Source organism: Podospora anserina, chromosome 2, assembly GCF_000226545.1.
Source record: "Podospora anserina S mat+ genomic DNA chromosome 2, supercontig 2".
Classification (NCBI taxonomy): Eukaryota; Fungi; Ascomycota; class Sordariomycetes; order Sordariales; family Podosporaceae; genus Podospora; species Podospora anserina.
In genome coordinates this window covers 587,912-605,884 of record NW_001914858.1, presented here as the reverse complement: position 1 = coordinate 605,884, position 17,973 = coordinate 587,912, and the positions used below count along the sequence as shown (strand labels likewise).

The following is a 17,973-nucleotide window of genomic DNA, read 5'->3' as shown; positions in this document are numbered from 1 at the left end:
GCCCGGCATAGCGCTTGAAGCCAGCACGGGAATGAAAGAAATTGGTCTTCCCCTCTCCTTCTCCCTCCCCAGATCCTCCTCCATCAACCTCTCCAGCTCCCTCCACGCCCTCTCCTTATCCCTCAACAACTGCAACTCCTCCATCATCTTGTTATTAGCCCTAAACCCCGCCTCCTCCATCTTCTTCATCGCCCACGCCACCGCCCCGGGCCGCTGCTGCCGCGACCAGTTCCTGACCAAAATAGCCCAGGTGTGATAATTGGGCTGGAGGTTGTGATCGGCAAGGTACTTTATCCAGTCTTCTGCCTGCTTGATGCAGTCTTTGACGTTGGTGATGGAGCGGGAGGCGCGGATGACGCCCGACAAGAGAATATTAAAGGTGTAGATTGTCGGGGCGGGCGACATGGAGTAGAGGTACGTTTCCTCTTTGTGGAAGGCCGCCCATTGGGCCTGCTGGGCTTTGAAAGAGGGCCAGCCTGCGCCTGGGCGGGGGGCCGGGTGGAGGGGGGTGACGAGGTCTGGGTCGAGGAGAGGGAGGAGTTGCTGGGGTGAGGGGGCTGATTGTCGGGGTTGTTCTGGGGGTGATGGTTTCGAGGGTTCGGATAAGGGTGGTGGTTCGGTGGGTTCTTGAGGCTGGTCGGTGGTGAGAAGCGGTTCTTCTTGGGCTTCGTCCTCAGTTGGCTGTAGCTCTTCCTGAGTTGCAGGACGTTCGGCTTCTGGAGGTGGTAGGTAGTCTTCTCCGGCTGGGAGGTCTTCCTCAGCCTGAAGGTATTCTTTGTACCCTCGAAGGCTTTCTTCGACCGATAGGTCTTCCTCGGCAGGTAAGTACTGCTCTTCGACAGGTAGGTCATCTTTGACAGGCAAGCCATCTTGGGCTGGCAGGTTTTCTTCCGTTGGCAGGTTTACTTCCGTCGACAGGTTTTCTTCTGAGGGCGAAAGGTAATCTTTCGTTGGCAGGTTTTCTTCTGAGGGCGCTAGGTAATCTTCTTCAGCTGGCCGGTGCTCTTCTTCTGGTGGTGGATGTTCTTCGACTAAAATATGTTCTTCGGTCATTATATCTTGAGCTGCTGAATCTTCAGTTGGTAGACCATCGCCCCCCTCGATCAGCAAAGGCTCTTGTTCCGACAAGACAGCATCCTCCTGACTTGGCAGGACACTCTCGATAGTCCGCACCGCCTCCTCATCAGCAGGCGAGTCATCATCCGCCATCCTCTTCGCCAACAGCTCTTCCTCCTCTTCCTCCTTCAACACCCTCTCCGCACACATGGCACCCTCAATCATATCCTCCAAAATACCAAAACCCGCCTGCAACGCATCACGGCTCTCCGCCGCTCTCTTGGAGTTCTCCGCAGGAGCCCACGCGACATTGTTCCACTTTGGAATCTTGAGCAACGAGCCCAAAATAGCATCATGCACTCGGCTGTCCTGCTCCCGACAAATCTGACACACGGTGTATTGTCCCTGCATAAGCTTCGCCCTGAGCCGCTTGTAAAAGCTGATAACCTCTCCCGCCTTCCAAACCGCTCGTGTGTACCCCCTGAGCATAATGCTAATGACATCCGACCCCGGAACCGCCGGTTTCTCAACCCGCTCAGGAAGGCGCTCGAGGATGAGATCAATCTTTCGCAAAAAGACAACATCCATATCTGAGGTCGCAGTTGCAAAAACCTGCTCTTTTGTCTCATACGGCGGCCCCAGCCTGACAGGGATAAGAGACTGGAGTTCCTTGTACCGATAGAACCTTGCATAGACCAGCAGCAGGGCCCGGAACGTCAACGCAGCATGCGCATTCCGTTGGCCTTCCTCCTTCAGCTGGAGGTCGTGCTGCCGAGATATCACCAAGACAGAGTCGATGATGTCGTTCCAGATGTGCCTGCTCTTCAGCGCCTCGGGAACAAGCTCTTCCAGGGTCTGGAGCACAGGCTCGATGGTGTTGGTGCGCTTTGCCACGTTTAGCAGGTTGGAGAAGATGAACTGCTCAGGCTCGATGCCCTGATCAATCATGATCTGGTAGATGGTCCACGCTCCCTGGTAGTCACCGGTGGCTCGCATGCCTCGGACCATGACACTGTATGTATACTTGTTAGGCGTGATCAGGTTGAGCAACCGTGTGGTCAGCTCCCGGCGCAGCCGCCCCAACTGCTCTAAATGGCCGTCTTCCACACCTTGAAAGTCTAGGATGCATGTGCTGAGCATCATGGTCAGGGGCGCGTCGCCGTGGAGCTCGCCGCTGGTGATGGCTTCCTCCAGCAGATCCAACGCCCTGGACTTGTACCTCGGATCCCGAGAAAGACGACGGGCTATAGTGTACCAAGTGTAGGGGTGAAGCGGGTGAGCGTACTGCAGCAGGTCCCGATACAGATTCCACAGAGCTTCGGCCTCCATATCTCTCGTCAGAAGAAACAGCGTTTGTTGGGTGAACTCGAGCATGTATAGAGTGCGAGTCCGCAGAATATGACGGATCGTTTCGGCGAGCTCATGCGTAGTCTTTTTGCTTGAGCGAGACAACGAGCACCATTTGGCAAGGAACTCAACCGTATCATTCACCGCCCACCTCGGCGTCAGAAACCCCTCAAAAGTCGCCCGGAGAAATTTGGGAGCTAGCTCTGGGTCGTAGCGGAGCAGGTAGAGCATCGAGTCCATCCATTTCGCCATGTACTCATCTACGTTGCCAAATCCGCAGTGGCGCTCCTTAAACTCCCCCTGCTCGATTTCGGCTGCCTCGAAAAGCATCTCTGTTTTTCCCCAGTCAGGGAAATCCTCCACATCGGCCAACATGCGTGAATAGGCGCGCCCTGACTTCAGGGCTCTGTACAGCGGCCGGAACCTGGCCTCCCATGAGTCCAACCAGTTGCCTCTGTGACCTGGACCCCAAGCGAGCTTTCCTCCCCTCTCGGCGAAACGGTAGGGTTCAAGTTGGGGTACTTGATTGTCCCGATCCGCAGCATTGAACGTGTGGCTAGCCACCCCAGGCTCAGCTGTGCTCGCATAGTTCCTTTCTATTTCCTCCGGCCCCAGTGAAGAGGGAACTGGTGTTGTTTCTGGCGATGTCTCGCTGACATTGTTCGCAGGATCTGGATTCGCCTTGGCTGTTTCCTCCATGTCATCGGGGCTCATATGACTGTCGACCTTTCCCAAAGACTTCTCCCATGGCGGAATGATATCTGAGTCGTCGCTCTGGAAGGACAATCTGGTGGTAGTGGTGAAGGGCGCATCTCGGGCGAGCTGGGCCAGCAGTTGCTCTGACCTCTGCACTCTCGATGTTTGGGATATTGGTGGTGGCGGCAGTAAGGGGTGTATAAGGGGTATTTGGGACCGACGTTGACAGGCTCGAGCCAGACATGATCGGCCGACCAAGCCGGCCCGCAGTATCATCCCCGGATGCGACTAGACGATTGTGGTGCCTCTGCGACGGCGCGGGATGCAGTCGCGCGCCATGAGAATCGGGCGGGAGGACGTGGGGTGAGGTCGTCATGCGTCGAATTCGTCGTCGAAGTTGGGCATGTTGTGGTTGGACTGGCAATCCCGAGCGATTTGTTCAGGGGGGTTCGCCGGTCGCTGGTCGCCGGTGCCGTCTCCGAAATGTCTCTCTTATCACGATGAGAAAGTCATCCAGCTCCCAAAAAAAAAATCGGCATTGCGAGGGGCTGCAGAGCTTCCGGCCGGCAACGAGCGGCAGCCCACCTCTCGGCACGCAAACCCCCCAACCCTGTCGAAAGCTTCCCTGTCCGCTGTCAGGGACCCACATCCAACATCATCCTCCACTGGAAATTGTTCACAGGCGGCGCGACTGTGTACCTCGAACCAATTCGCGGTCAAACAACATCAGGAACATCAATTCCCTCCGAAAAACCACCACCACACCACAACAAAAATGTCCTCCCACACCACCCTCGCAGCAGCAACCGACGACCGCAAAGCCCGCCTCGCAAAACTCAAATCCCTAAAACGCAAACAACCCTCACCCTCCCCATCAGACGAAGCCCCTTCCCCTTCCCGCTCCCAATCCCCCCCAACAAAACAAGTTTCCCACCTCCACCTCTCCGGCCGCAACTACGACCCCGAAACCAAAGGCCCCAAACTCGGCTTCGAAGCCCCCCCCACTCTCTCCCTCGAGGCACCCACCCTCGAAGAACAAGCAGCAGACCTCCAAGACGAAGTCAACCGCCAAGCCGCCATCGACGCAGCCCAGGCGGCAGAAAAGGGCATCGACCTCTTCAAGCTCCAACCCAAAAAACCAAACTGGGATCTGAAGAGAGAGTTGAACGCCAAGATGGAGGTGCTGAATGTGAGGACGGATAATGCCATTGCGGGGATGGTCAGAGAACGATTAGCCGAGAAGAAGAAGGTTGCCGAGCAGAGTCACAGGGGAAGCAAGGAAAGTGAGGATAAGGAGGCGGATGGGATGCTGGACGGGGCGGCAATTGTGGAGGGGATTAAACTACGTGAACGGGAGGAAGAGGAAGAGGCCAGGAGAGAAAAGGAGGCCGAGGATGAGGAGTTGGGGTTGGCCCGAAGGCTTGATGAGCAAGACGAAATTGTTGCTTGATGGTTTTGCAGAGAAAAAAAGTAGGCATATGATACCCAGATTTGATTCGCTCTAATTATTGCAATCTATCTACCCATATTCATCGACTGTGTCAGCGCCAACCTCTTGCTGAAGGGACTCAGACTCCTTTCGCGCGGCGGCGGAGGTGCCCGCTGCTGGGCTGGCGGCGCATTTCTTTCTCTGGGGTGGTCATCGTCCCTGTCCCTGAACCGGTTCCGAGGACCATCACCGCGGCCTCTCCCATCGCGCCTTGGTGGAGAACGCGCAGGAGATCTCGACCTGGATCTCGAGTAGCCCCGACGTCTGTGCGAGTCATGTTCGGCGTCTCTGCCGGGCGGCGCATGCCGAGGGGCACGCTCAGGCTCAGGCTCATCGTCAAAGTCGCGATGGCGCCTGGGTGAACGGGCCTGGCTCGGCGAAGGGGAACGTCGCCGAGGCGGGTAATCTCTCTCCGGAATGGCTGACGGTTCCCTAGAATAGCGCTCCTCCGGGCTTAGAGATCGTGGACGAACCGGATGTCCACGGGGAGACAACTCCATATCGCGGCTGATCCGTTCTCTTCTTGGGGGACTGGGACTGCGCCTTGAGGCTGGAGAAGGGGACCTGGTCGAGATGCTGGATACGGAGTCGTAAGATGGCGACCTGTGCCGCCGTGGGGGCGGTGAACCCTTTACGGACAGTTCTTCTTCCTCGTCCCTTTCCAGCTCTCGCTTCCTGGCACGCTCGGCCTCCTTTTCAGCGAGGATCTTATCGGCTACGCCCTTCCTGTGGGACAGTTAGGCATTTGAGGTCAGTGGACTCAGGTAGTGGGAGCTTACTTCTTCTCAATGTCATCCGGGACAGCATTGGTAAGCTTGGGTTGGAGCTTGGGGTTGAACAGCTGCTGAGTTCGTGAGGGTCGGGGAATATACGGCCGCTCCTGGGCTGAAGCTTTGCATTCGTAGGAATAGTGCCGTGCTGTGAGTGTTAGATGGGGGAAATGGAAATAGTTTCGGTGAAATGAAAAGTACGTATCTCGTTTAAGACATTTTTGGCACTGGACGTTTGTCGATGTCGCTTTGGAAGGACCGCTTCTGCGCCACATGGTGCTCTTGAATCGTGAGAAAGATGCGGTCTGGTGTTGTGGTCGATGAAACGGTTGATGCCAAGTTTGGGATATCAGTGGATGATTGAGTTGCAAGCTGAGCGGCCGAATTGTTAAGATGAAGTGAAAATTTGGCGATGATGCGGCGGTTGATAGGTATGAAGGCTGCACCTGAATGTCAAGCCGCTCTTTGTGATGATCAAATTCGAGAAGTCGGTTGCCAGTAGAATCTGTGAGACGGTTATGCCTTTGAATTCTTTTCCTGCTTGTGGCTGCGATGGTGTAGAAACGCGCTGTCGCGAAGTTGAAGTTGAGTTGGTTGCCAAGCACTGTGAAGCCAGTGCAACATGCTTGCGGGTGTTGCTCGGGTTGGGGTTAGGGTTAGATACACATATCAGGGGAACTATCAGGGAGCTAAAGCATGTCACAAGGAATGTTTAAAGCAGCAACATCGTGAGAACAACAGCACTACTATTCCAGCTGCCGATACCACTGCTCATAAACATCGTGACGTGGGCATCTGCAAACTGCACACATGGGGGCCGTGGTGCTGGAATCGAGGCTCAAGGTTGACGGGAATGAGGATGTGTGGATGATTGGTCAACTTAGATGGGGTCTGGCGGCCTGAGCGCTGACAGCAAAAAGTCCCCCAAATGATGCCTCCCCTCCGACCCAATGTCATCAACGCCTGCTTTGGATCCGGTTTGTGCTCGGGCACTTGCATTGCTGATAATTCAGCATGGCCAGCGCAGCTGCGCAAAGGAAAGTCAGCTGCATAACCCTGGGTCGTTGAGAAGTCCGGGTTTGTTTGTTTGGTAGCTCCGCCTATAAAATAAAACCGGGGCCGGCCCGCTTGCCTGACAAACCGCTGCCACTGGCTCCAGCGGGCAAAGAGAGAGAAGGTGCCTACCTGCAACCCTGGAAGCCTCCTCACCGGATTTCCTCGTGCAACCACAACGACTTGTCGGACGCTGGAAATCCTCCCACCACCGCCCCTCACCCGGCCGAGCCATCTGCCCTTCTTCAAACTGCCCAATTGTGGCTTCCCTGTGTCGAGAACCCCAGACACACAGTACAGACGTCTGGAGCGCCGACGGTCGGACAACGACGGGCACCTGTGCAGTCCTGCGATAAGGTAGCCACCTGGAGTGCACAAAAGCTCAACCATCACATCCCGCCCCTGGATCGATCGAATCGTCGTCGCCCTCATCCAGCAGACAGACAGACCCCTTCCTGCGATCACGGCCACAAAGACCAACGATGATTAATACCGACGCACTTCCTTCGCTCTTGACAGCTCTGCTCCGTTTCATTTCTTGATTTCGTCTTTCTGCCGGACCGCCACTCTTCTGCTTTCTGCCCTATTACGAAGTCAACCGGCCTCCCCCGCCTGACACTTCTTGGACCGAAACCACCTGCATTTTCGTTTGTCTTCGAAAACTTCGATACATAGGCAGACACGAATTTTCTATTTGCGCTCGTTAGAACAAAGGTCGCACGATGACGGCCATTCCCTCTGCTGTGGTGACCGATAACCAGCGACTGTCGTTTGCAAGAGTATGCCCTGAACCTTTGTCCGCCTCTTGTTGAAGCCGCAGAACATGCTTGCTGATAAGTGATTGCTTTCAGGTTGCCGCTGCATCAGCGTCCAAGGACATTTCCACCACTACTACCATTGTGAAATCTCCAGGTCCATCGCCGCCCAAGGAGAAAAGGGAGACCACCAAGAGCGTCGATGTTCCGGTTCCGCCAGTAGTCACGGCCAACCCCGCGCTCGAAATGTCGACCCCGGAATCGAACATTTCACCAGCTGCGCAGAAGATGGCCAGCACGGCTCAGTCCATGGATGCCAAGGTTGTTGAGGGGTTGAAGGATTTGAAGCTCGAGGCGTCACCGTCTAATGTCATTGTGGCCAACGGGTCTCTGTCCGGCGCCGTGGAAAGGTCGAGCAGAGCCAGTAACGGCCAAACACCAGCCGACGACGTTTCGCAACGAGCAGACTCGAATTCCGAGCTTGGAACGAAGCCGCCCAGTCTTGACGGCAAAAGTATCACGTCCGGGACCACATTCGCTCTAGACGAGAAGGAATCGCTGCGTCCTGATGACAGTGCCAGCGTGAAGGCTGCGGCCGAGGACGACGATGCGTTTTCCATCCGCGGCTCCTACATGGCCAGCTCGCGCATGGGCTCAGACGTGGCCGCTCGCATTCACCGCATCCAGATTGGCGACATGCCATCACGAGCAGCGACTGCCCACCATGGCCTGGTTGGTAACAAAAACCAGGGAATCGTCACCCCCCAAAGTGGTGTCTCTGACAAGCAGCTTACCTCAGATGCGAAGCTGCCTCTTGTCAGCGGAGCAGTCGCGCCTGATGGGATGGCAAACGGCTTCCTGAGCCAACACCCAGACGAGAAGCTGTTGGAAGCTATGCAGTCCCACAAGGACCGCATCTTTCTTTTGCGATTGGAACAGCAGGTGATCGAATTCGTACAGGATTCAAAGTACGCAGTTTCCCCCTTGCCGACTGTTCCCGACATTGCTGACGTTGTACCCGACAGAGAGCCTTTCATGGACCTGCCTCCAAGCAACTCATTCTGCAGAATGCTGATGCATAAACTGGCAGACTACTACCATATGACACACTCCTTCGAGTCCCAAGCTGGGGCGGTGCGTATCTTTAGGACGCCCTTCTGCCGGATCCCTCCCTCTCTGTCTAGTATTGCAGCAAACACTCCTAATAGCAGTTCTCCGGCACCCGCCGTGATGCCGCGAAAGATCATGCGTCGGGGTGAGGATGGAGAGTTTGGCCCCGCAAGTGCGGCTCCCTCTAAGCCAACCTCGGAAGCTGGCAGCGATGGCAAGGACAAGTCTGTCCCTCGGGAGAAGTAAGTGTACATGTTTGTGATTTGAAGAGAGCTATGTTGTCTGACCCCCAGCCCTGCAGGATGACGCGAGAGGAGCGAGAAGAGGCGTACAACAAAGCCCGTCAACGCATTTTTGGAAGTAGTGAAAATAAGGAGAATCAGAACCAAGGTGCGTTTGCTTGCCGCGCGCCGTATGACCGTCTGCTGACAACAGTGCAGATGGCGAGGACAGTAATGGTGTCTCTCGTGCCAGCTCTGTTTCCGCCAAGGATAGAGTCAACGGTGGAAAAAGAAAGGTCAACAAGCAACGACGAGATGACAACGAGGGCTTTGAGTCTCGCTCGCAGTTCGTTGCTTGGTGCGGGCCCCAACAACCTACCTGGGCGGCTGCAGGGCCTCAGTATTATCAGGTCGCTGCACCTCAGTTCAACGGGCAATACCAGCAGCAACAGCCGCCACAACCGGTGTATCAGACTACCATGCAGCCCATGTATGGACCTGGCCAACCGCATCCTCCCCAGATGATGCCTGGCAATGGATATCCTCCTCATTACAATGCCGTGCCTCAGACCGTACGTTCCGTGTATGCTCTCTTCAACCAACACCTCCCTTGCTAACTGCGGCCTAGTATCAGACTCCGGCTGGACCACAACCAAGAGCTCCACTGCCACCTCAGCCGGCCTACCAGGCCCCTAATGCCCCCCCAGTGGCCGGGCCGATGTACAACGCTCCTGTCCCGGCCATTCAGCAGCCAGCATGGCCGCAACAACCACAACCCCAGGCGCAGCCCCAACCTCAACCTCAACAGCCCCCAGCCTTCACTCAGGGTGTTTATCCGCCTCCGCGGGGGAGCCCTGTTCCTGGCCATGCTGGGATTCCTTATGCCTTTGGACAGCTTCCTGTCAATGTCAACCCCAACGATCCCAAGAGCCAGCATCCAATTCCAGGGAGCTACAGCCGTCAGTCCTTCAACCCAAAGACGCAGTCTTTTGTGCCCGGCGGCGGAATCCCCATGCAGCAGTCTACGCCGCCGCCGGCTGGATCATATGGAGGAACAAGCTCTCACCACGGCAGTCCGCATCCTCAGTTCAACTCACCTCACTTGAGTTACGCCGGGTACCAGCAGCCGATTCCGCAGCCAATGCCGCAGCCCGGTTATGGGCCGGTGCCCGGTGCCTACAGTATGACGAGACAGAGCTCCAACGCCTCCATGACGCAGTACCACAATGTGCATCAACCTCTGCACGGCATGCCCCCGCATGCGCCGCAGCATATGGGCGGTCCACCACACATGGCACCCAAGTCCAACGGGCCGCCAGGACAGCAGACATATAGCCACCTACCGAATTACGGCAACCCAGCCACATTGCCGCAGAAGCCCTCGACTTGATGATGAGAATCCCTAATCAACAAAGTGTGTGTCGTTCGAGTAAGAGGGTTCGAAATGGATAACGTAAAGTTCATGAAGGCGTAAAAGTCTGGGTTTTTGTTGGCTTGGGTGGGTGGCGGGACGTGAACTGCATCGAGGCGTTTTAGGCGTACAGGGAGGGGGTGTGCTTTCTCTTTTCCTATCAAGGGTGGTGTTTAACAACCTTGAATGAAGAAAAAATTGAACGGGTGTATTTTTCAAATGGTTAGCGGGCATCTTCCTCTCATCATCCCCACTCTAGCTCTTTCTTTCTCTTGTTGGGGTTGCAGAGGGGAGGAGGGAAGATGGAATCGGGGGAGGGGGGAGGCGAGCGGAATTGTTACAGCAGGAGTAGAGGCCTCTCTCAACATAGAATTAATGCGATATAATGTTGTATTTGCTTCGTGTTGGGGGCGTGGCGAGGGCTTTTATAGATGTGAGATAGACAATACAGGGTGTGTTAACTGCTGATTAGTTGTGCATACGTGATGTGTCAAGTGTGGTTCTTGGGAAAGATGAACTGTAGATACTATCGACCTGATGTTTATGTGGTAGTAGGGGGTTTGTTGTTGGTTAAGGATGTGCGCAGTCTCTTGAACACAAATCCGTGTCTGACATTATGTTACCCAACTTTCCCGCACACAACAACCTACCCGTCACTTTCCTACCCGTCACTTTTGCCATGACTTGCCGATCATGCCCCCTATTAGACCCTTCTTACTCACATCATCAGCTAGACTTCCCCAGATCACGCTTTTTACAATGTTTTTATTTCCCCTTTCCTATAAAAAAGAACGCCATGACTTTCTTTCCCATGTAGACAGACCCCCATATAATATCCCGCCGCAAAAACCCTGCTTTTTGAGAGAACCAAGAAAAACAACATTTTCGTTTCTTTTCCGTCGAAAAGCAGACAAAAGAAGAGGAGGATATCAGTGCACAAGAAACCGAACAAGACCATCATCTATTTTTCAAGATTCTTCTTCTTCTTCTTCTTCTTCTACTCGCCATTCTCCCGGGGCTCCCTCGGTTCCCTTTGTTGATTTCCACCACGACCACCGCCACGACCACCACGCTTCCCTCCCCTTCCGCGACCGCCGCCGCCGCCCTCACGGCCCTCCTTCTTCTCGCCCTCCTCGCCCTCCTTCTTCTCACCGGCCTCGCCGCCAAATCCGACAATGGTGGCTGTGGCAAGACGCTGCGACAGGTCGATCTGGGTGCGGATCGTGTTGGCCAGGTAGCTGACCATGAGGACGTCCTGGATGTGGCTGTTGAAGTCGTTCTCGATCTGGAGGTTGGACACCTTGGGCGCAAGAGACAAGGCGTTCATAAGATACTGCCCGAGGGCGTGGGAGCCGTCACGCTCCTCGTCGAGGACCTCACCGACGAATCCGGAAACACGCTCCAACAGGTCAGAGACAACCTCGAGCGATTGAGCGAGGTTCTCAATATCCGAGACAACAGGGGCGGCGCGAGCTTCGGTGTGGGCGGCCGAGGAGACGGTGCTCAGGGCAGAGCGGTCCGAGTCGGCGATCAACAGCTTGTGAGGAACCTCAATGAAGAGACAGGTATCGGCGGCGCGCTCAGAGACAACCGTCACCGGAGCGGAGACGTACGTCTTTGTGGAGATGGCGCTGCCGGCGTCGGAAGAGATGGTGAGGTGGACGGCGGGGTGGGGGAAGGTGCCGGTCTCTGGGGAGGCGAAGAAGTTTTGGATAAGGGCCGAGAAGGAGTTGAGCTCGTGGGAGGTGGTGTACCAGCCGAGAAGCTGCTCGCGGGGGGCGGCCTTGAGGGTCAAAGCGAGCATGTTCTTTTGGTAATCGACATCGACTTCGACTTGGTCGTCGGTCTCGACGTGGGGGATGGCGAAAGCAGAGCGGACCTCGACCTCGCTTCCATCTTCGCTGCGGGTGCCAACGAGGGCGCCGATTACGCGGTTCGAGTTGGAGCCGTTGATATCGCGGCGGACGGCATGGTCGATGATGGAGAAGACAGACTAGAGATGGCACGGTTAGCCTTCCAGGAATGCGATCGTACAGCATGACACCCAGTCTAGACATCAAGGTGCCATTGGGGGAAGAGTGCTGGTCCGGGAGTAGTAGGTAGGATAGGAGGGGCTGGCATACTTGGGGCTGGATGTTGACGGTAAGCGGGGCACTACCGGCACCGAAGCCCAGGAGGGTGGGCGCAAGCGGCCTGGTGAGGTGGACAAAGTTCTCCTGGTCGACAGCCATGTTGAGTGGTCTCGGGTGGTCTCGGGGTGGTGGTTTGGGAGTGGTGATGGACGATTATCGGGAATGAGTGGACGTTGGACCCCGGGGCAAGGCAAAGGGAAAATTGACGGCCAGCTATGGAGTAGATTATGGGGGGAGGAGACAAGGGAAGTCTGCCTCTGAGCGGGTCGGGGAGGAGATTCGTCACTGGCCAGCAAAAAATGGACCCTTCTCTTTCTTTCAACTCAACTGGCACGAACCTGAGCCTGAGCCTGCGATAGGCTGGGGTCAGACCTCGAATTTTTGGTTTTGCAGCCGATGCGGGACCTGTGTGGTTGTGCGCGCTAAGATAAGCTGATAAGTGGCGGGGCAGTTTTTGGGCAGTTTTCTTTCAACTCTGCAGCACCCGCGAGGCTGCCCATCATTTTTTTTTTTTTTCAGCGGGAGCTCTGCGAACGGCTTTCAGTGGGGCACTTCTAACGACCCTGGTTGGTTTGTCTCTTGGCATGGGGCTTACTGGATTGCCGGCGCGGCAAGGCTGAAAATACAATAAATTTATACAGCTTTTCTGGCAAACTGCCATCGATTGACTTGTTGCAGTCAAATTGCATCACAAACTCATTCACTCAAAGGTCAAAGATGGGACCAAGAGGAGGTGCAGGATTTAGAGGAGGACCTCGGGGAGGCTCGCGTGGAGGCTCACGGGGAGGATCAAGAGGCGGCGCAAGAGAAGGATTTGCATCCCGAGGAAGAGGTGGAACGAGAGGTAGAGGGCGAGGAAGAGCACGCGCACCGACAGAACCACGCAGCGCCAAGTTCGACAGCGCACGACTTGCGAATGATGAGTAAGTCATTCAACTCGTTGAAACAAAAAGGTCCTGACTGACAGAATTCAGCGATTCCCAAAGTGAAGATGAAGGTGTTCCAGAGGACGAGGAGGAGCAGTCTGATGTCATGAGTCTTGTTGATTCGGATTCGGATGAGGAGGAGGATGCCACGTCCGCTCAGCCATATGTAAATCTCATGAAGAGACTCATTGAGACTAACCCGCAAAAGGCAAAGAGGAGAAAGCTTGACCATGCTCCAGCAGAGGACAATCAACCAGAGGCAGCGCCAGCGCCAGAATCTGGCGACGAGGATGAGAGAGACGATGAGCAGGAGGAGCAAAGAGATGTTGACGAAGTTGAAGAGGCTGAGGAGGACACCGCTGATATCCAACCCGAAGATCTCTTTGATGAGGACGATGATCTGGACGAGACCGACCCATTCGAAACTCACATCTCAAACCCCGACGAAAACACAGTACCGCCAAGAGTGCGAGCTGCGCAAAACGGAAAATGGAAGATGCAACGGCAGCCTTTTGAGTCCACCAGGGCCTATTGGAGTTATCCACAGACAGAGGACGGACAGGAGTTGCCATTACCAGCACCAATAACGAGTGTTTCGAATCTGCATCTCAAAAAACGGCTGAAGGAGGTTATGGAATTCAAAAGATCAACCTTTGGCGTTGTTGAGAAGACCGTGGCACCGTTCCTTTTCAACTATCGGGATATGCTGTACTGCGACAGAACAGTTGGATCATCACAGGATCTTCGGAATCTGGCGGCCTTGCATGCTCTCAATCATCTTTACAAGACCCGCGACCGAGTGATCAAGAACAACGCCAGACTCGCCAAAGCCGATGCCAACGAAGACCTCGAGCTTAGGGATCAGGGCTTCACCCGTCCCAAAGTTCTCATGCTACTCCCAACTAGGCAGTCATGCGTCAAGATGGTCGACAGCATTCTTTCTGTTTGCCAACCAGACCAGCAGGAGAACAGGAAGCGTTTTGAAGACGGATATATCGAAAAGCTGTCCAAGTTCTCTGATGACAAGCCAGAAGATTTCCGGGACCTCTTCTCAGGCAACGACGACGACATGTTCCGCCTCGGGATGAAGTTCACCCGCAAGTCTGTCAAGTACTTTTCTCAGTTCTACAACTCGGACATCATCTTTGCTAGTCCTCTGGGTCTCCGTATGGCCATCGGTTCCGAAGAAGAAAGAAAGGTCGACTTTGACTTCCTCTCGTCGATCGAGCTCGTCATTGTCGATCAAGCCGACGCTCTCCTGATGCAGAACTGGGAGCACGTCGAGTTTATCTTCGAGCACCTCAACATCCAACCCAAGGACGCCCACGGCTGCGACTTTAGCCGTGTCCGCAGCTGGTACCTCGACGACCAGGCCAAGTACTTCCGCCAGACTGTCGTATTCTCGGCCTTCAACACCCCCGAGCTGGCCGAGCTCATGCGTGCCCACTGTCACAACTGGGCCGGCAAAGTCCGTCTCCAACAAGAATGCCCCGGCACAATCCAATATCTCCCTGTCAAGGCTCGCCAAACATTCAGCCGCTTCGACGCCCCCACCGTCGCCGCCGACCCAGACGCCCGTTTCAACTACTTCACCAAGGCCATCGTGCCTCTTCTCACCAAGCGCAATGCCAAAGACGCCAACAGCACCCTCATCTTCATCCCTTCCTATCTCGACTTTGTCCGGGTCAGAAACTTCTTCGCCAACAACCCCATCGTGGAGGCTGTCACCTTTGGTACCATATCCGAATACGCGGACATTCCCGAGGCTTCCAGGGCGAGGTCTCATTTCCTGACGGGAAGGCACAAGGTGCTGCTGTACACCGAGCGAGCCCACCACTTTAGACGGTATCAGATCAAGGGTGTCAAGAGGGTGATTATGTACTCGTTACCGGACAACCCGCTTTTCTACCGAGAGATTGCGGGTGGCTACCTCCAGAAGAGCGAGCAGAGCTTGATGGTGGAGCACGGACAGGGAGTGGTCAGGGTGATGTTTAGTAAGTATGACTTGATGAAGCTGGAGAGGATTGTGGGGACTTCGAGGGTAGGAAAGATGATCAAGGAGCAGGGGGACACTTTTGATTTTGTATAGTCTCTTCACCCGGATGCGTATAGAGAAGATTCAATCTTGTTTTTAATCGTTTTTGCTCGTTCTTTATGTTTTTTGCCCCCCACCTTCCGGTGGTTTTCAGCCCTCCCATACCTTTTTGTTCTAGCTGTTTTGTAAAATTACACTTGTGAAGAATTGTTTGCGCGCATTTTTCCCACCACCACCTTCCCACCCCCATATTATACAAAATACACCCATCTTGTCTGATCTACTCCTTCTTGACCGCCTTGTCCTTGAGCTCATTCATGTTCAGCTGCAGCCCGGCAACCTTTTCAACCATCTCCTCAAACTGATCCCTCCCCTCAGGCCTAAACTGCGTGACCTTTTGGATATTCTTAATCGTGATGTCCGTGTGTCCCGTCCCCAATTTCCTGTCTCTTGCCACAGCGGCGGCGGTGATGGCAAATCTCATGTCCTTTGGCCCGTCGACTAGCTCGAGGATGGCGGAGTCGCCCTGGTCGAACTTGTTTTTGGGCATGGTGCGGAGGACGCGGGTGTAGCCGCCGGGGCGGTTGAGGTAGCGCTCGCGGATGGGGCCGAAGAGTTTGGGCATTAGTTCGTCGGGGGTCTATATTTGCTGGTTAGAGGGGGCGGTGGGGAAGGGTAGGAGGGGGAAGGGACGTACAAAGAGGATGCCTTGGGCTTGTCTCCTGCTGGTTTCGTTGTTCTTTTTGGCATAGGTGATGAGCCTCTCGGCGAGGCGCTGGGCTTCTTTGGCTTTGGGCCATGTTGTGTGGATTGACTCCTGGCGGACGAGCTCGGTGACGAGGTTGCGGAGGAGGGCTTGACGGTGGGAGGAGGTGCGGGAGAGGTGGCGGTATTTGACGTGGCCGCCGGCCATTTTGAAGGTTTGTTTTGGGGGGGTAGGTAGGTTAGAGGTGGGGAGGTTGGGTTGGGAAGGCTGGGGTATCAAAGTTGTCGTCGTCGTCGTCAATGGGTGCGCCGGGGTGGTGGGTGGGTTCGGATGCGCCTCGGCGGGATGGGCAACTGGTGTATTGTGTGTCTCTTTGCGCTCCGGTACGGTACCTATGAATTTTTGATCTTATCAGCGCCGGCCGTCTCTTTTGCCGGCCGGGAGCGCAAAAGCCACAAGTGGGGGCCAACGGTGTCGGGATGAGTGCCAAGCCCGGGTGCCCCTTGGGTCCCCTGTTGCTGTTGTTCACAAGCCCATCTCTCTACGTCACTTCGTGGACTTGTTGCTTCCAACGGTTATCTGAACAACATGCGCTTCAGTTGGGGAAGGGTCAATTAACTGCAGCTTTTCCATTCCTTCCTGCCTTTGAGCATCGCATAACCTCCGACCGCCGGGTCACCGCGTTGCGCCTTTGCGCGCTCCTCCCCTAATCGCGCACCTTCAGGGTTCATACCATCATCACCACCACCGACAGACACCAAAATGGGCTTCATAGCCGGCTTCGCATGTTCCCCCTTTCCCCCTTCCCCCTTTTTACCCTTCCCATTCATTTCTAACCAGTCACACAACAAACAGACCGGAGGCCTAACCCTCACCCTCTCCCTAACCTACCTAGCCCTCCACACCCACCGCCGCAACCGCGAAGTCCAATCCACCCTCCTCCGCTCCCAATCCCACACCCTCGACACCCTCAACCCCCTGTCTTCTTCCACCCTCCCCCCCCGCAAATCATCCTACATCACCACCGACGGCACACACACCTACATCCCCCGCCAAACCCTCGCCTCCACCACCACCTCCTTCCTAGAAGAAGCAAAGTCCCGCTGGAACTCAGAGGTCATCGCCGCAGTAAACTGGGCCCAGTCCCACTCCCCCGCTATCGAATCAACCGCCTCCTCCGCCGTCGTCGACCTGGCGCATAATGCCCCCGCCATCAAGGAGCGAGTAGCAGACGCAAGCAGAGAAGGATGGCAGACGGCTGAGAAGGGACTTTTTAGAGCAGAAAAAAAGATTGGGGAGGTTGTTGAGAGGACGGTGGAGAAGGGGAAGGAGGTTTATGGAAAGGCAAAGGCAAAGGTTTACTTGGCGGAGGAGAAACTGGAGGGGAAGCTTGAGGCTAAGTTGGAGGGTGTGAGTGAGATTGAGAGGGCGCTGGCGGAGAGGTTTGACCAGGCGAAGAGGGAGAGGCGGTTGGAGAGGAGTGTGGAGGAGGTTTTGGCGGAGAGGTATAAGCCGATTGATGAGAGGGATTTTGGGGGGTTGGCGCTGATCTGAGGGGAGGTTGATAAGGGGAGAGGGAATGGAAGGGGAGTGGAATGGGGAGTGGAATGGGGAGTGATACCACTGTGTTTAGTATTTGTATAGGTATGGATATGATAGAGAAAAGGGGCGATGTTGTTCCTTCGAAGTGGAGATGTTTGGATTCATCTTGTTTGGTGGTTTTGTTGTGGGTAAAGGCTTGTAAGAGAGGGTGTGGCCGGTGATATCTATAGATTCATGATTACAAGAGTCACAGGGGCAAGAGATTTCTAAAAGAGTGATTTGTCACATATCTTGAAGCAACACCATGATGCCACTCCCAATATAAGATCTCAGCTTCAACTATCCACTATCCGGGCTTGCAGTGCTTGTAGATGATACATAGTCTGAGCTTGACAGTTCGCATATCCGATATTTGATTTTAGTATCCAAGACTTTGTTTGGGCTCGGATCAATGGCAACCATGCTTGACGGCCCTTGGATGATTTATTCCCTGTAAATTGATCAAGTGGTGTAGACAGCCCAGCAACTACTTTACATCCCTCTCTCATACACCGCCCTTCATGTTACATACCCTCACGGGTGGCAAAACAAAATGTCCCCAACTCCACGCTAGAAAATCACAATCCTGTCCCTTGGAACGGCGCTTTTCCCTCCTACACCCCGCTCCCCGTCACCACCCCATAATAATAAACCCCCCCGTCTCCAACGCCCGCCTGAACGCATC

The 17,973-nt window shown here is 55.0% G+C and overlaps 8 protein-coding genes across 8 annotated transcripts; 4 read left to right on the top strand and 4 right to left on the bottom strand.

Moving 5' to 3' along the window:
* On the bottom strand, positions 1-3,375 carry PODANS_2_1480 (uncharacterized protein; the record flags this gene model as incomplete). The annotated part of the gene is made up of 1 exon (XM_001910858.1): positions 1-3,375. A coding segment is annotated over one exon (3,375 nt), but the record flags the coding sequence as incomplete, so codon positions are not given.
* Positions 3,376-3,502: 127 nt separating this feature from the next.
* On the top strand, positions 3,503-4,549 carry PODANS_2_1470 (uncharacterized protein; the record flags this gene model as incomplete). Its single annotated transcript, XM_001910857.1, has 1 exon — positions 3,503-4,549. One exon carries the CDS (start codon positions 3,503-3,505, stop codon positions 4,547-4,549), a length of 1,047 nt encoding a protein of 348 aa, XP_001910892.1.
* A 65-nt stretch (positions 4,550-4,614) lies between these two features.
* On the bottom strand, positions 4,615-5,633 carry PODANS_2_1460 (uncharacterized protein; the record flags this gene model as incomplete). The annotated part of the gene is made up of 2 exons (XM_001910856.1): positions 4,615-5,314; positions 5,368-5,633. The coding sequence occupies 2 exons, from the start codon at positions 5,631-5,633 to the stop codon at positions 4,615-4,617; spliced, it is 966 nt and encodes a 321-aa protein (XP_001910891.1).
* Positions 5,634-7,133: 1,500 nt separating this feature from the next.
* On the top strand, positions 7,134-9,887 carry PODANS_2_1450 (uncharacterized protein; the record flags this gene model as incomplete). The annotated part of the gene is made up of 6 exons (XM_001910855.1): positions 7,134-7,190; positions 7,263-8,134; positions 8,192-8,518; positions 8,578-8,666; positions 8,717-9,069; positions 9,126-9,887. 6 exons carry the CDS (start codon positions 7,134-7,136, stop codon positions 9,885-9,887), a joined length of 2,460 nt encoding a protein of 819 aa, XP_001910890.1.
* A 1,018-nt stretch (positions 9,888-10,905) lies between these two features.
* Positions 10,906-12,139, bottom strand: PODANS_2_1440 (uncharacterized protein; the record flags this gene model as incomplete). The annotated part of the gene is made up of 2 exons (XM_001910854.1): positions 10,906-11,901; positions 12,032-12,139. 2 exons carry the CDS (start codon positions 12,137-12,139, stop codon positions 10,906-10,908), a joined length of 1,104 nt encoding a protein of 367 aa, XP_001910889.1.
* Positions 12,140-13,072: 933 nt separating this feature from the next.
* PODANS_2_1430 (uncharacterized protein) lies at positions 13,073-15,055 on the top strand (the record flags this gene model as incomplete). The annotated part of the gene is made up of 1 exon (XM_001910853.1): positions 13,073-15,055. The coding sequence occupies one exon, from the start codon at positions 13,073-13,075 to the stop codon at positions 15,053-15,055; it is 1,983 nt and encodes a 660-aa protein (XP_001910888.1).
* A 226-nt stretch (positions 15,056-15,281) lies between these two features.
* Positions 15,282-16,115, bottom strand: PODANS_2_1420 (uncharacterized protein; the record flags this gene model as incomplete). The annotated part of the gene is made up of 2 exons (XM_001910852.1): positions 15,282-15,641; positions 15,699-16,115. Coding segments are annotated over 2 exons (777 nt in total), but the record flags the coding sequence as incomplete, so codon positions are not given.
* Positions 16,116-16,295: 180 nt separating this feature from the next.
* Positions 16,296-17,261, top strand: PODANS_2_1415 (uncharacterized protein; the record flags this gene model as incomplete). The annotated part of the gene is made up of 2 exons (XM_001910851.1): positions 16,296-16,316; positions 16,563-17,261. The coding sequence occupies 2 exons, from the start codon at positions 16,296-16,298 to the stop codon at positions 17,259-17,261; spliced, it is 720 nt and encodes a 239-aa protein (XP_001910886.1).
* Positions 17,262-17,973: the final 712 nt, after the last annotated feature.